Below are 16,050 nucleotides of genomic sequence, written 5' to 3' on the forward strand. Positions count from 1 at the left end.
GCTCTCTAGGAGCCACATTTATGACTCAATCTTGATGAAACTTGGTAAGAATACTTATCTTGACAATACCCAAGCCAAGTAAGAAAATACTTTTTAAAGTAAAATTTTCCGCGTATGTATTGACTTCTTATCCTAAGACGTAGTTTAGCTCCAGATCTAGAACAAGCTCATACAAAAGATTATTATTTCATTTTTGCTTAAAATATAATCATTCATTAACCAACTTCATAACATGACATGAGTTTTCTAAAATTGCATTCTCTTTTGAATGAATGTATGCATTAAAAGTAAAACTACAAACATATAAGAAAGAAAGAAAGAAATGAACAGTTTTAGCCTTTCCAAATGCAAAGTTATTATGGACTAATTGTCGTGTGGCTTCAATAAACTTACTTATGAAAAAAAAATCATTTGTTTAATGTGTACCATATGAGTTATTGATTCAATGTGCATAAACTTTAAGATTTGTATTTTCATGAAACAGCCCATGACTTATGGCATATTTTTTTATTTACTAATTTTTACAAAAAGAGTTCTGTGAATGCAGGTACTGGTCTTTAACACAATACAAACAACTTAAATACATACATAAGGAACATTCCTGCATTCTGCCATTGCTCAAAAGTATATCAAGATTGTAAAATTGTATCCCAGAAAACAATATCTGTACTCTAAATTGTTACATGAACAGTCCCACATAATGGTTGTTCCATTTGCCATACAGAATAACTACATGACCTTTATAGGGATGTTTTCTTACTTATAATCCAAATCGTACACAAAATTGAGTCAAATATAAATAGCAGTGAAAAGGTTATGTGTGATTGTCTGACCTACAACACTCAACGTATAACAAGGAGTTATATAATAAGTTAAATCTTTACAAATTTGAAAATGTTATTCTTTGAAATATTACATGAGCAAATGTTGTCCATAGCTGAATTTAAATCTTGTAATTATTTTTAAGATCTAAATCGAATCAATAAGGGTATCATATTGCTCAATATTTCAATTGAAATGCAATGACTTCCTATAACAAGTCACTTGTTCTGTGCCAATCAGAGGCTGGCTGCTATCTCAGCTGATCACCTATGTTCTCTTTCTTTGGTAGTTGTTTTCACACTAGTCGAATCACCCCTTCATTTAATAGAAGAGTCAAATCAACTCTTCATCCAACGTGTTAAGCAACACTTCAGCAACTATAACAATCGTCTGTTACTTTACTGCTTCATTCACAATGCTTCGTGGTTCTGTTGCTATTACTGCTACATGCACACTTCAGCAAAGTGCCAAAATTATCTTTACATCTGCATGCTTGCTTGCAATGTTTCATGGTAAATGAGTATTGTTGCACATTCTACTAGTCGTCCAGGATGTTTTTGGAAGCATCAATGGATTCTTTCATACTGTTCATTGTCTCCTCCATGTAAAGGTTCATGTCCACAGCTGAAATTAAATACAAAATACAATACGACCTGCATTAATAATATGCAAATCATCCATTTAACCACACCTGCTGAATACTATTTACATGTTTGATTTTAGATTGAGTGATGAATTTGAAAATGTTATCTTTACAAAATCTTTAGTTTAAGTTTAACTCTTTACCCCTTAGATACGTATTTTGACGCATTTATAGTCCATTAGAAAGTTTAATAAAATTTTAAGACCTTTTTTATAAAATTAAAGTTTTCAGTTTCAACCCTTAAATACTGATGAGCAGCAAACAGCATAAAACCTGAACAGGCTGCGATTTACTCACAGGTTGTCTGGTTTAATGCTGGTTGCAAAAGCCATTTTCCCTTTGCTTCCAAGTGGGAAAGGATTCAATAAGTCCTGTACACACTGACAATCATCACTACAACCACACATATCTGTCACACTATACATCTCAAGTGCCATTTTATAAACCCATTTATATGCAATCATTATATTAAACATTGAATAATAAAAGTTACCAATAACAAGAGTAATTCAGACAGCCACTCATAGAAAGTATATATGTATTACCTAAGCCGTTTCATTGTTCTATTGATTGTGCATGAAATGCATAAATTTTTATTTAAATTGCACATTTCAAATTCATAACCAAATCACACCATCAAATTACAGAATTAAAGCACACCTTTATATCACACAACTCAGTCATACCTTCAACTCACTTAATTCAAGTGCACACATAAACACCCAACACACAACAACAAAGCACTCACAAAACACTTACATTCATCTGCCATTGACTGGTTCCCGAGCATCAGACTGTCCATGGACATGTACTGGACTTCCTGTTTCATGGGCTGGGAACCAGACTGGTCCAGACGGGAACTAGCCTGGCGGGAAGCTTCGTCCTCGCTGTCCAGAACGTTCACATCTTTCTCGTCATCCTCGTCAGAGGAGCTCAGGTCTCCAAATATGGCTGCAAAAAAGAATGTCAGTTAAGAATATATTAGGCTAATACTAGGAAAACTGGGCTTAATGCATCTAAATTCTGTGTCATCACAGAAAAGCCTGTGAGGTTTGCACAGGCTAATCAGGGATGACAATGTCCACTATTATTGAATTTTCCTTTAAAGTCTCTCTACAGAATAAAACAACAGTTTAACCAGAAAGTGTTGTCCTTGATAAGCCTGTTGAGTCCACTCTGGGAACACTGGGCTTAATGCATGTGCCTTAACCCTTTGCATGCTGGGAAATTTGTCGTCTGCTAAAATGTCGTCTGCTGAATTTAAAAAATTAGCATTTTCTTTGATTTTTTTTCAAAGAATACTATCAGAATAGCAAACAGTTTGGATCCAGATGAGACGCCACGTTCTGTGGCGTCTCATCTGGATCCAAACTGTTTGCAAAGGCCTTCAAAATTCGGTTCCCGCACTGAAAGGGTTAAATGTCAGCCCAGTCTGAACAGACTGCACATACATGCATAAAGCCCAATTTTCTCAGATTTAAGCTCATACAGACAGAGAAGAGAAAAACATGGCTTTGACAGTACTGTAAGTAACATACAAGTCCTATACATGTAACTGTAAAAACATTCTATTATACAAATATTGTGATTTCTAACCTTATATTAGCCAAATTCTAGGAAAGCAGGGCATAAGCCATAAGCATATAGTGTGTTCCAAATTAATCTGTAGGAAAGCAGGGCATAAGCCATAAGCATATAGTGTGTTCCAGATTAATCTGTGCGGGCTGCACACACAAATCCGGGGCCTCACTTTAGACACATGCATTAAGCCCAGTTTTCCCAAAGTGAGGATCACATTGTCCTCTATCTACTACAAGGGAGGGAACATGGTCCCTTATAATATAGGAATAAAGAGAGAGAAACTGGGATTTGGTAGCACTGTTATTGCAAGGAATACACATGTTCCCTGCCAGTGGAAAACTACCATTATTAGGATTACATGTAAAACAACTGTCTCCGATCAGTGAAAACATCTGTTTAAATCAAATATAGTGCTTTAAACCTTCATATTGTCCTTTATCTGCTGAGAGGCCCCCTCCTGTCCCCGCAGAGTTTTCCCCCTTTTCCCCGTCCCCCTTCTCCTCGTCGTTGATGAGCTCCCACTTGACTTCTATAGCCTCGTAGTCGGCACGGAACAGCCTCTTTACCTCCTTCTCTATGTCTGGCTGCTCCATGTACTAAAATCATGTGGCATGTATGTGAAGTGTTGCCCCAGCCTGTGCAACCTGCACAGGCTAATCAGGGGCAATAGTTTCAGCTTTTCTTTTTTTTCTTTTAAAGAAAGTCTCTTTTTAGCAAAAATCAGTTGAAGCGGAAAGTGACATGATTAGCAGTCTGCACAGGCTAATATTGGACAACACTTTAAGCAAATACATTACAACATCTTTACGAGAGGCTCATGTTTGTAAAGTATGCATGGCTACCAGCTGACAAAAGTAGGATGCTCTGACTTAATTTGACATCACCTGAAGTTTTAGTTGAACAATAATTATCCATGCATATAATATCAAAACCGAAATATGTTTTTATTTTTCATATTAAGATACATTTTTAAGAAAATAAAAGAGTGTATATTACCCCCATGCACAAACATGTTACAGAAATGAACAGCATGATTAACGCATACTGTAGTACAGCTATAATAAGGGTGTGGTATTCCTATGCCTGTGTATTTGTAATACATGTATTGGCAAAGTCAAAATTTCCTATAAACTTGCCCGCAGAAAAGTAGAATATCCATCTAATGTAATGATCAAAGATGTGGTGATAACATAATCAAGTTTGATCTCTTTTGTTTGAGAAATATGGAAGTAAATACACTCCTCAAACCTTTGATGACCCACAAACTTTAGTGGACTGCCTGACCAACAGAGAGAGCTATTTTAATACACGGCCTTTCAAACTTAATTCGTTAGGATGTAGAACATACATATAAGGTTATTACGAAAACATTGCAACAGACCTACAAGTCTTAATATAGGCCCATCATTATGACTGGCTCATGCTCAGAAAACAACAGGTATTTCAGATTACACATTAAACATATTATATAAATGTCTTTAATATCTGAAATAGGCCTTTTCACGTTTTGGTAAATTGACAAAATTAAAAAATGAGTTTCAGATTTGCAAATTTTTGTTGTAGATATGATATTTGTGAGGAAATAGTAACACTAAACATTTACCATGCTCCAAAATATCCATATCTTTTTTATTTAAAAACCTGAAAATTATGAAGCGTTGCAAAGCAAAACGATTGAATAATTTGGAGAGTTCTGTTGTTGTTATATTTTGTGATACTACGAGGATTGCTTATATAAAGTATAAAATACATCACTCATTGTATGAGCACGGATGGCCAAGTGGTCTAAGCAATAAACTTTTACTTCAGGGGTCAGTGGTTCGAGCCTAGTTGAGGGTTACTTTTTTTTCTTTTGTTAATTTTATTCTTGTTTTTCTACTGGAGCCTTTTAGATCCAACGTTTACATTTATCAATATAAAGCATTAATTTTAATGACAAACTTCAATACATGACAAAATTTGTAAAAAGGCCCCTTTAAAGGGGCCTATTCATGTTTGGTAAATTGACAAAATTCAAAAAAGGTTTTTCAGATTCGCACATTTTCGTTTTAGTTATATTTGTGAGGAAATAGTAACACCGAACATTTACCCTGCTCTAAAATCTCCGTTATATGCATCTTTTGCTGATTTGAAAATCTGAAAATTATAAAGCATTGCAACGCGAAACAATTGAATAATTTGGAAAGTTCTGTTGTTGTTGTTATATTTTGTGAAACTACAAGGATTGCTTAAATAAAGTAAAAAATACATCCACTCATGGCATGGGCACGGATGGTCGAGTGGTCTAAGCAGACGACTTTTTACTCCAAAACTCCAGGGGTCAGTGGTTCGCGCCCAGTTGAGTTTTTTTTCTTTTTTTAATTGTATTAATGTTTTTTGTTTTTTTTTACAGGAGATTTTCAGGTCAAATGTTAACATTTATCAATAAAAGCATTTAATGACAAACTTCAATACATGCCAAAATCTGTGAAAAGGCCTCTTTAATGTATATTTAGTATAATTACAATATTTATTTGTTTGCCAAATAAGTAAAAAAAAACACAATTAATGTATTTTTAACTAGGAACCTTTGGATTCAAAAAGTACCTTTTTCTTCAAGGTCTTTCTGAACCTTCTTCTTCTGCAGTTCTTCAATGGTGGTGTGACTGTAAATGTGGCAATAAATGCTAGCATGAATACTTTGGTTTTCCATTAAAATGAGAATTGTGAAAATTACATTTTATTTTATAATAATGTCAAGTGTTTTACATTAGGAAATAATTTTTTTTACTCATTTAAAAATATTCATTTGTAATAGCCAAAAATAGTATTGTCATTTTTAACTTGCACAGGAAAAGCTCATTTTCAAATAATATGCTGCATATGCTACATCAGAGGCAGAAATCATGTGACAAGATGGCGATGTCTATGCCAAGATGGGTATTTTCCGTCGTTTTATACTCTACATTAATTTTACTAATTGTTAAAATGCCGCTCACTTTCCAGCCATATTGGCAAGAAAGTGATAAGCATTCATATCGTATTAATATTGGCTCTATATCTTGACTTTACTTGCTGCAAAATTTCTTAGCGGGTATCAAGGAGTATAAAAATATATTCACATTAGCAAAACTTTCATATACTTAAGGGCATATTCTCACACTTCTTGTTCCTAGGGAAATTGGGCCAGGCAACTTCCAGTGTGGATTATTTTTATCAGAATACCTTCCGAGGTTAAATGAAAGATTTTTTAAACATCAAACAATGAATAGTTGTATCTACAAAAGCACTAACTTCCATGATTCCACATGAATTTCTTGTCTTTATCACCCTTCTTTTTGCTGACAGGCTCATTTTCATCACCAGCAATCTCTTCCTCTGTTGTAGGCACCAGCATCTACAAAACAGCAAATGAAAAATAGCTAGACCTGCATTACAGCAATGGGAAAATAGTTAGATCTGCATTAAAGCAGTGAAAAATAGCTAGATCTCCAATAAAGCAGAGAGAAATTAGCAAATCAGCAATGAAGCAGTGAAACCATTGCTACATCTGCAACAAGGATATCAGTAAAGCTGATGGATGCTCCCTAGTGATGCTTTGTCAATATATGGGTAAATTGTGTAGATTGTGTTGAGAAAATTGTGACCTTGAGAAAATCTATTATTAGCCTCAGTGACCTTGACCCCAGTGAGCTCTAACCTCATCAAAAGGTTAAGGTCCATGCAAGGTACCTGCACGCCAAATATATGAGATCTGTCAAATATTGAAGGCACTATGAGAAACTGTAACCAAAGTGTGACTTTGAGAAAATATATTATTAGCCTCTGTGACCTTGACCCCAGTGACCTCAAACCTCATCAAAAGGTAGAGGTCAATGCAAGGTACCTACATGCCAATTATGGAAGAGATTGGTAAAATATTAAAGGCGCTATGAGAAACTGTAACAAAAGTGTGACAGAAAATCTATAATTAGCCTCTGTGACCTTGACCCCAGTGACATCAAACCTCATCAAAAGGTAGAGGTCCATGCAAGGTACCTACATGCCAAATATGTAAGAGATCGGTAAAATATTGAACCCGCTATCAGAAACTGTAACAAAAGTATGACAGAAAATCTATTATTAGTCTTGGTGACCTTGACCTTGACCCCTGTGACCTCAAACCTCCTCAAAAGGTAGAGGTCCATGCAAGGTACCTACATGCTAAATATGTAAGAGATCCGTAAAATATTGAAGGCGCTATGAGAAAATGTAACGAAAGTGTGACGGAAAATCTATTATTAGCCTCAGTGACCTTGACCCCAGTGATGTAAAACCTCATCAAAAGGTAGAGATCCATGAATAGTACCTACATGGCAAATATGTAAGAGATCGGTAAAATATTGAATGCGCTATGTGAAACTGTAACAAAAGTGACGGAAAATCTATTATTATTAGCCTCAGTGACCTTGACCCCATTGACCTCAAACCTCATCAAAAGATAGAGTGCAAGGTACCTACATGCCAAATATGTAAGAGATCTGTAAAATATTGAAGGCGCTATGAGAAACTGTACTCAAAAAGTGTGGTGGAAGGAAGTACGGAAGTAAGGAAGTACAAACTGGCAACTATATGCATCCCATATATATATATATATATATATATATGAGAAGCATAATAAAGTAGTAGGAAAATATCTACATCTACAATGCAACAGAGGAAATAACTAGACTTGCAATACACCAATGGAAAGTACCTAGATCTGTAATTAAGCAGCATATAATAGGTACATCTGCAATGCATCAGTCAGAAAACATCTAAATCTGCAATACAGCTGTGAGAAAATAGCTATATATGCAATTCAGCAGTGAGAAAATAGCTACACCTGCAAATAAGCAGTGGTTAAAAACAATTAGATACATCTGCAACTTAGCTTTGGGAGAACAGTTAAATCTGCATTTTATCAGTGGGAATATAACTAGACCAGTCTGAAAACAGCAGTGGGCTTAAGAAACATAAGACAAATTATGCCATACAGTAATTGGAAAAAAAACTTGCAATTCAGCAGTTGGATAACATCTTAATCTGCAGTGCAGTATTGCAAAAATATCAACACCAGTCCTGCAAGACAGTAGAATAAAAATAGGTACAAATGCAATACAGAAGTTGGAAAATTGCTTCATAATGCAACATAGCTTTGGGAAAAAAGAAACATCTGCAATACATTAATGGGAGTTGACTGGTCACTGGGTATTTAATCTAATTTTATATTTTTATAAAACTTTGACTAAAAAACATGGGACACCTCATCTGATCATAGGGAATAATTATCTTACATTATTTTTGACCATTTTATTTGGCAATCAAGATCCATCGCCACAGAAAGAAAAAGGTTTTTGAAAAATCCAGATGGAAACACACACAAACCCAACATAACAGCCAGCAATCTAGGATAGATTTCCCCTTTACTTTATTACTTCCTTTGGTGCATAAAAGTAGTGCCCACTTACTTGTGAAATGTCTGCCGTTTTGTAAAAAGTTTTCTTGTCCACTGTTTTGAGACTCTCTATAATAGATGGTAGGTCCACAAGCTGAAATCAAAGTACTGACAATACTGGTGTGACGATGCTTTTGAAGAGGATTGATATAAAAGCATCCATTCAGCGAAACTGGGAGGCAGGTTACATTCTCGATCATATACAACAAGAAATATCTTTAAAAAGATATTTGACCTGTATTTTCTGTACCACTTATCTTAAAAAAACGTTCTGTTACAGTAAAATGTTTGTGGGTTATAACATTACGTTTCAGCATATAAATTCAAAACTTGACATGCTCTTTAATTACACCATGATCTTTAATTGCATATGTATATCATACCAAACTTTATACATGTATTTCGTTGTTTCCTTTCCTAAGTTAATGATGCTATGTGTACGGACGTGATTTCACATGCCCATGTGCATGAAAATATAATTTTTCTCTTTTGATTATTGTCAAAACCTTTGTCATAAACTTGAATAATACACCAGCACAGCTTAATTTAATTTTTACAAGGTATGTTCAGGGCAAATAACCAAAGTTATGTGCGGATCTAAGGAAATGAGAAGTTTCTTGACATTAAAATGTTTTCTAAGTTTAAATCTATTCCCTTGATAAATGCAGAATGTGTATGCCTCCAATCACTTATAACATTTTATGCAGACTGATGAACTGACCAATAGCATGACTCAATATACACACCCTAAAACCAGTTGCATAAAGTTCCATGACATAATATCCTGTAGAAATGAGAATGAATTCATAAACCTGATGTGATAATTATTAAATAATAGTTTTGCTTGTATTTATCCTGTTTCTGTAGTGCTCATGATCTAAGAGAAACTGTATACAGGGCTCGACATTAAAGGTAGTCTGACTGTCCGGGACAACCAAATTGTTAGTCCGGACAAGAAAATAAAGAATTTGCTAGTCCGACGGGACAAGTGGTCATTATAATTGTATAACTTAGAAAAAATGCCTTTAAAGTCATTATTTCTGTTGAGATATCACTCAACTTTTCTGAGTATATTTTGTATACGTTTAATCGTCGAAGCCCTAGATATTCCGATAGTTCCATGCGATACTTGTACTACACTGTACTGTTCACAAGGGAAGCAACCCTTAACATTTTTTTCTTTGCCAAGTTAACAAGAATATTCTCCCTTGTAAAGAATATGCATTTTACGACACCGGTACACACCGATCTTACAGACAATTAAAGTAGTGACGTCCTCTATGTATAGAATGATTTTTTTTTAAATATCAGTTAAGTACTGTACATATGTATCACTTTTAACATTTTCTGTTTGATGTTGGCAGCACACACGTTTTTGTAAGGTATTATGGCTTTGTATAATGTTTAAAAATCAATAATCTTGAGTTTTCCTGTTATTCTAGTCAGTTCTTTTTGTATTGAAATTGCCTACAATTATGTTTACATGTATTTTGAACGATTCAAGTCTTTATGATTTGAGCATTTTTGTATTATTTCATTATTTTTGCAAAGTACTGAGCAGAATAAGATATAATGGTCAGGACAAGTTGCTTTTTGGTCAGAACAAGTGAAATTATGGTCTACTTGTCCGACTGGACAAGTGGCTTCAAAAGTTAATGTTGAGCCCTGGTATACAAGAGCACCACATAACGGATGCCACACTCCGCTACGGGTGCAGTTTTGAATAAATGAAAGCTTGTCAGAATTAAAAAAATAATAATAATGGTCACAGTGACCTTTACCTTTGACCCAAAAATGGGTGTGGCGTGTAGAACTCATAAAGTGAATGTACATATGAAGTTTCATATTTGTAGGTGGAAGCTATTTGATTTTAGAGCCAATGTTCAAAACCTTAACAAAATGTTAAGGTTTTAGCACGACACGAACGGAGGACGTCAGACGGCGGATGACACGACAAGCTGGCTGTGACAATACCTCGGGTTTTCTCCGAAAACGCTGAGCTAAAAATCAATCTTGGTAATATTTATGACTACATTTTGAGTATATTTCTGAACTTTTTGGGGGAGAATGTAACTATCAGTACAGCAAATAGCAAAAAAACTCTGGTATACTTTATAAAGGTGTTCACATAGTGAATGAATACAAATTTAGATTGTAAGATTTCTATTAAAAAGTATTTTAACTAGATATAGATTTCAACCTGGAATCCTGATGCATTTTATATTTTCAGTATTTTCACTTTATCATGTGTCTTTCCACTCACTTTCACACTTATCTTATGTCTTTTCTTTCACTTTCACACTCATTTTGTTTTTATTCCACTCACTTTGGCAGGTATGTATTCATTCCCGTACCGGATGGCTCCTCTCCTCAAGTCTGACTGCAACTCAATGCTCAGCTTGTCTGGAATGTGTGGATTTTCTGTCAACAAGTCATGCCTTAAAGCTGCTGCTGGTCCCTGCAATTACACAATCAGTTATGTTATCATATTTCCATTTTGGTACCATCTGTAATTAAAAAAAAATAAAAATACTATGTCATTTATACCAGATTTACAAAACAACAACATTTATAGACAGCTCATCTGCTTTTTAAGAAGCTACTGTGAAACCATTTATTTTCGCCAGCACGAAATTTCGTCATTTTTTTAGAAAATGACGTTTTCGTCACAACTTAAATTCGCTGATTACTCGACTTTGAAAATAAAACACGAAATTTGCCTCAGTCAATATCCGATTTGTTTATCAAACATGTCCGAAATATATCGCAGTAGCGATAAATCGTAATTGGGAAAGAGGGAGGACACTTGAGAGTCACTTGCAGGAGGTGGGGCCGGTTTGTCACATGCCAATATTCTAGTCTTTTGTTATCAGGTGATCAGTAATGGGCCCCCATTAGTGTATTATAATTATGATAAGCTGATTAGTGGGACCAAATAACCGTTAACGAGTGTTTGAAATAGTGAAGTCAATTGCCAATTTTTCTTATTCATTTATTATAATAGCCTAACTGATAACAACCTTACCTTTATCGGCACCAATAAGAGAAGGTGCGAACATTATTGGTTATAATTAGTGTAAGCAAATTACTTGGTCAGTTTTCAATAAAGTTTCAAGAGTAAATATTTGAACACTTTAAGTACAGTAATTTGTCTGACATGTCATTTTTAATAATGGCAATTAATTTATAAAATTTAAATTAATACACTTACTTCAATAAAACGCTGTTGACAGGGTCCAAGTCTCGATAAATGTGTTAAAAAATTGAATGCAATAGGATACAAAGAAATGTTTTACTGCGTCCTACTCAAGTCAGTCAAAAAACATGCTTCCCGGGAATTTTCTGAAAATTGCGCGAAAATGAAAGCGAATTTCTGTAAACAATTACCCATTGTTTGGATAGAACTAATCTTCATAATTGCTTATTTCTCTTTTTAACTGTAACGTTTGCAATTGCGCCAAATAACAATGATTTGGAACATGTATAGTAAAATTTGTCAAAGTTGTCTATGATTAAAAAGATCGATAGCCGATAGACAAAACACAAGCTATTTCTACGCCTGTATTGTAGTTAAACGCTAACAATCAAACACAAATCAATATGTTCTGTATTTATTTAGTAATCAATGCGGGGAATGTATATCAGTCAGGTGTTGATCACACATCATCATCTTTTAACTCGTTTATTGTCTTTTAAGAGGATCTGCTGCGTAGAGGCTGTATAATCTGCAACAACATTGAAAGACACAATGCAAACAGTGGGTAATAAAGTTGTTAACAATTAGCGCTAATCATTACTACTCTACTTAAACGAAGTCAACACAGTCGATACAGCTGTACTGCACTCGCGTTTTACAGCAATGTCACGTGTCAGTTCAGTACACTGTGTAATTATCTAAACCCATTTGTGTCAAAACCGGATTATCTTGATTACGAAACAGTCGGAGTATGTATGTGTGGATTACGTTTGATTTTAATACCTCATGCCTTTGGTAATTCAGTCTTATTTTTTTTCAAATAAGGGACATGATTGTTCGTTAGGATCTTGAATTCGTCAATCGATCGACTGACGTTTTACACGAAAATTAATGCCTGACGGTTAATAATGGTTTCACAGTACTTTCCTTCAATGATTTTTATTGTGTTCAGATACATTCCATTTGGAACAAGATTCATCGGATCAAGCTAGTCTGACTTTTAGTTCTTTGAGCTTTTATGAGTACATACTACATGTGCAAACACATCACCTGCAAAAATTTGTTGCTGTTTTTCTTCCTGTAAAATAAGTGGGTTTTATGAACTAACATATTTTCATTGTTTCACATTCAGAATATCTGGTAGTTTCCCTTTGCAAACATGTAAACATTTTCTGGAATAATTGTTGCGTGTTTGAAACTAGGATTCATATCATTATTCTCCTCAAGTTCACCATATAATCAAAGTATTTTTAATTTTTTTATTTATATTTTTTTCGGACATATGCCAGAAAATATTGATGTGACTCATATTTATAAAAGTTCCTTCTTTATTCCGGGTGGCAAGTTTACATGAAAAAGCCTTTGCCAGTAGCAAATCCAGAGATATGGAAGGTTATTAGCTGGGTAGCTAAAATAATTCGAGTTCAGAATAAGAGTCTGCCCAGTGATTTTTTTTGCTCAAATCTACAGCCGAATTTCGGCTGCTTCCCAATCGCAAAAATACACGTTTTTTCCCAAAATTCTGACCAAAATTTCCCAAAAAAAGCCCAACTTAAAAAAAAAATAAAAAAAATATTTTTTTTTATATTTTTTTTTAGAAAAAAGTCTCATATAACTTAATAATGATTTCTTAAATCTAGGTCTCAACTTTATTTTTTAAACATCTTACAAAATATATAACTTGAATTTAGTCATTTTTGTCCATAAATCATTCCCAAACTTGCCACTTTTATTGAAAACACCAATTTGACCAGACTCCTTTTCTAGAAAACTCCCTGTACATGCACTTAAAAACAATATCACTTCTGTTACTTATAATCCTATTTATAATGCTTAATTTTTCCCAATTTCATGGTTTATCGCGCTATTTTTCCCAATTTCACGGTTTATCGCACTAATTTTCCCAATTCAAAAGGCACAGGCTGTAACAAATTAAAGCAAAAAAAATCACTGCTGCCATAGCAAAAATCATCAAAAGACTCTATGGCGGCAATTTATATTGACTATTATCTGGGAGTAGGATTATTGCAACTTATCTGACTTAAGATAGAGGTCTATGCCAAATGTAATGAATTATGGAGGTTTCGGAGAAACCCCAGTTCGGCGAATTGATTATAAATAGTAGGTGTTAAACCGGTTCGGCGAAATGATTTATAGTTGATTACGCCTTTACATGACTACTTAATAGGTGTGAATAGATCGATGTACGGCATTGCAAATTGTATATTTTAATTAGCGATATTGTTTTCACACTTATTATAAAGAACGCTTGGCTCAAGTGAGGCTGTCAAACTGATGCCATCCACGACGAAGATTGTTAAAAGCTTAGTATGCTCTCATGTATATTGAAATGTCTGTGCTGTATCATTTGAAAATTGATTGCCTTAGTACATGATTGCCTTAGTACATGTGTATGTGTAAATGCATATAAATATTGTGTATTCCAAGTGTTTCATGTGTTGTCATGTCATTGCATATATAATGGTGAATTGTATAAGTAAATAAGGTAATTAATGCTTTGAATGATAAATGCTCTTTGCTTTTCATGTGCTACTTTTATGTATATTATAATTTGTACTGGTTGCCAATAATAAAATAAAAGTATTCCATTATCAATTTTGTGAATGATAAATGTGTTTGGCTTTTGATGTACTACTTTTATTTATTAAGTATTTATATATGTATTAAAATTACAATATAACAGAATAACAATGAAAATTTATGATTTGATTTAGAAAATGTATTATGAGATTATGTGCTGGACTATGTTATTGTTATGTAAAATTGTATAAAAGTATAAATGTTGTTGTTAATTGGTCTAATTATTTGAGGAATGTGTCACTTGTGAAGAAGGACCCATTTGGTTTGGGATGTTTACTCAAAAAACATGACATTTCACACCTGGCATAGGTGAGGAATTCGGAGCTGGTGAGCACCAGACAGTGTCATTAGAGATACTGTAACCATTGCATAAGGTTCATTTCATTTTAGCTTTATCATTTTATTTTTGCTGTTGGAAATAAAACAATTTATGAATGTGAACACAATTTCAATTATAATTCTAATTGATTTTTTTTTGTACATGGAATTTAGATTGCTACATTTTTATATTTAACATATGATTTAGCAATATTTTACTTAGTAAGAACTGAGTTACTGAGTTTTATTTAACTTTTTTTTTTGTTCTTAACATTACATTATGATTTGTAATAACAAAATAGATATAACATATAATTCAGCAATATTTTACTTAGTAAGAACTGAGTTATTAAGTTAATCAGTTTTATTGAACTTTATTTCCAAATTGTCAAAACTTTTCTGAGAGCAAGAAATAAATGATTCAGTACAATGAATTGCAATGTTATAGTTGACAATATTTGATTAACTCAAATTTGACTCGACCAACACTTATCTGCTAATGGGCAACACAATAGTGTTTGTTAACACTTCGCCGACAATTGGAATGTGATAGAAATGCTGTAGATCGATCTATTCACACCTATTAAGTAGTTATGTAAAGGCGTAATCAACTATAAATCATTTCGCCGAACCGGTTTAACACCTACTATTTATAATAAATTCGCCAAACTGGGGTTTCGCCGAAACCTCCAGTAACCAATGTAATTATACAATATTATCCAAACAACTGAACAATCTGAAAATTGTATTTAGAAAAGTTGGTTTTAATGACCTATTAAATTATTCATCAAAATCCGAAATATATTTGTATCCGAATTAAACTTCAATTACCACACTTCAGTGTTAGCGTACTGGTATGCAACACAGCTCATTCATAACTTACTGGTGGGAGTCTCATTATAAACTGCTGTTCCAGGTCAAAACTTGGTTCACCACCACCTTCTTTTTTCTTTGACATTACTTTTTTACTTGCTGTTGAAATAAAACAAAATAGAGATTTGCAAAGGGAGGTCACTCTAAAGATCTATCTACAAAACAAATGACTGATGATGGAATTTCGTGTTTCGTAATTGTTCTGTCCATTTTCTGATCGTGTTTTTACAGTAGGTATAATGGTAATCGTCATGTATAGTGAATAAGCAGTTTCCGTCAATATTGAATGGTAAATGTATTCGTTTCAGGTCATCAGACGTACCCGAGTAGTTTTCGGATAGTGTTTTCGGATTTGAACAATGTTTCAGTTTGAATGTAATTAGTGCAGTATATATATTTATCCCACTACATTTCAAATGAAACTTTTCTTCTTTTTATTTTATATTTTAACCGTTTTTTTTTACTTGATTCTAGACTTTAAAATTATAAACAAGAAATAAATAACTGTGAGTCTTATTTGTTAATCTTGAAATGTTTTATTTGAAAGGTCAAAAGAGCAGT

The 16,050-nt window shown here is 33.7% G+C and overlaps 2 protein-coding genes across 7 annotated transcripts in view; one reads left to right on the forward strand and one right to left on the reverse strand.

The window, feature by feature from the left end:
- Positions 1 to 16,050, forward strand: part of LOC127880183 (magnesium transporter NIPA2-like) — a 266,381-nt gene that overhangs the window by 2,652 nt on the left and 247,679 nt on the right. For 4 of the 6 annotated variants that reach the window (XR_008049450.1, XR_008049449.1, XR_008049451.1 and 1 more), the window contains exon 1: positions 15,605 to 15,719. The exons of 1 other annotated variant lie outside the window; for it this stretch is intronic. The gene's annotated coding sequence lies outside the window, so the exon portion shown is untranslated. Of the gene's footprint in view, positions 1 to 10,200; positions 10,518 to 15,604; positions 15,720 to 16,050 lie in introns of those variants that run through there. One more of the 6 variants, XM_052427448.1, reaches the window with a different exon arrangement.
- LOC127880199 (transcription initiation factor TFIID subunit 7-like) lies at positions 493 to 15,635 on the reverse strand. Its single transcript, XM_052427476.1, has 8 exons — positions 15,500 to 15,635; positions 10,828 to 10,959; positions 8,515 to 8,595; positions 6,320 to 6,422; positions 5,633 to 5,691; positions 3,468 to 3,642; positions 2,225 to 2,416; positions 493 to 1,446 (listed from the first exon to the last, which is right to left on the reverse strand). Exons 1-8 carry the CDS (start codon positions 15,572 to 15,574, stop codon positions 1,361 to 1,363), a joined length of 903 nt encoding a protein of 300 aa, XP_052283436.1. The 5' UTR covers positions 15,575 to 15,635; the 3' UTR covers positions 493 to 1,360.

This window comes from Dreissena polymorpha, chromosome 4 (assembly GCF_020536995.1).
Source record: "Dreissena polymorpha isolate Duluth1 chromosome 4, UMN_Dpol_1.0, whole genome shotgun sequence".
Classification (NCBI taxonomy): domain Eukaryota; kingdom Metazoa; phylum Mollusca; class Bivalvia; order Myida; family Dreissenidae; genus Dreissena; species Dreissena polymorpha.

Bases quoted from the DNA above. Each gene is read 5' to 3' on its own strand.
- LOC127880199 (XM_052427476.1), bottom strand. From the start codon at position 15,574: ATGTCAAAGAAAAAAGAAGGTGGTGGTGAACCAAGTTTTGACCTGGAA. The intron at 8,596-10,827 runs GTGAGTGGAATA...CTTTGATTTCAG, and splicing joins ATGAATACATACCTGCCAAA to CTTGTGGACCTACCATCTAT. The intron at 2,417-3,467 runs GTTTAAAGCACT...TCTTTTTTGCAG, and splicing joins AGATAAAGGACAATATGAAG to CCATATTTGGAGACCTGAGC.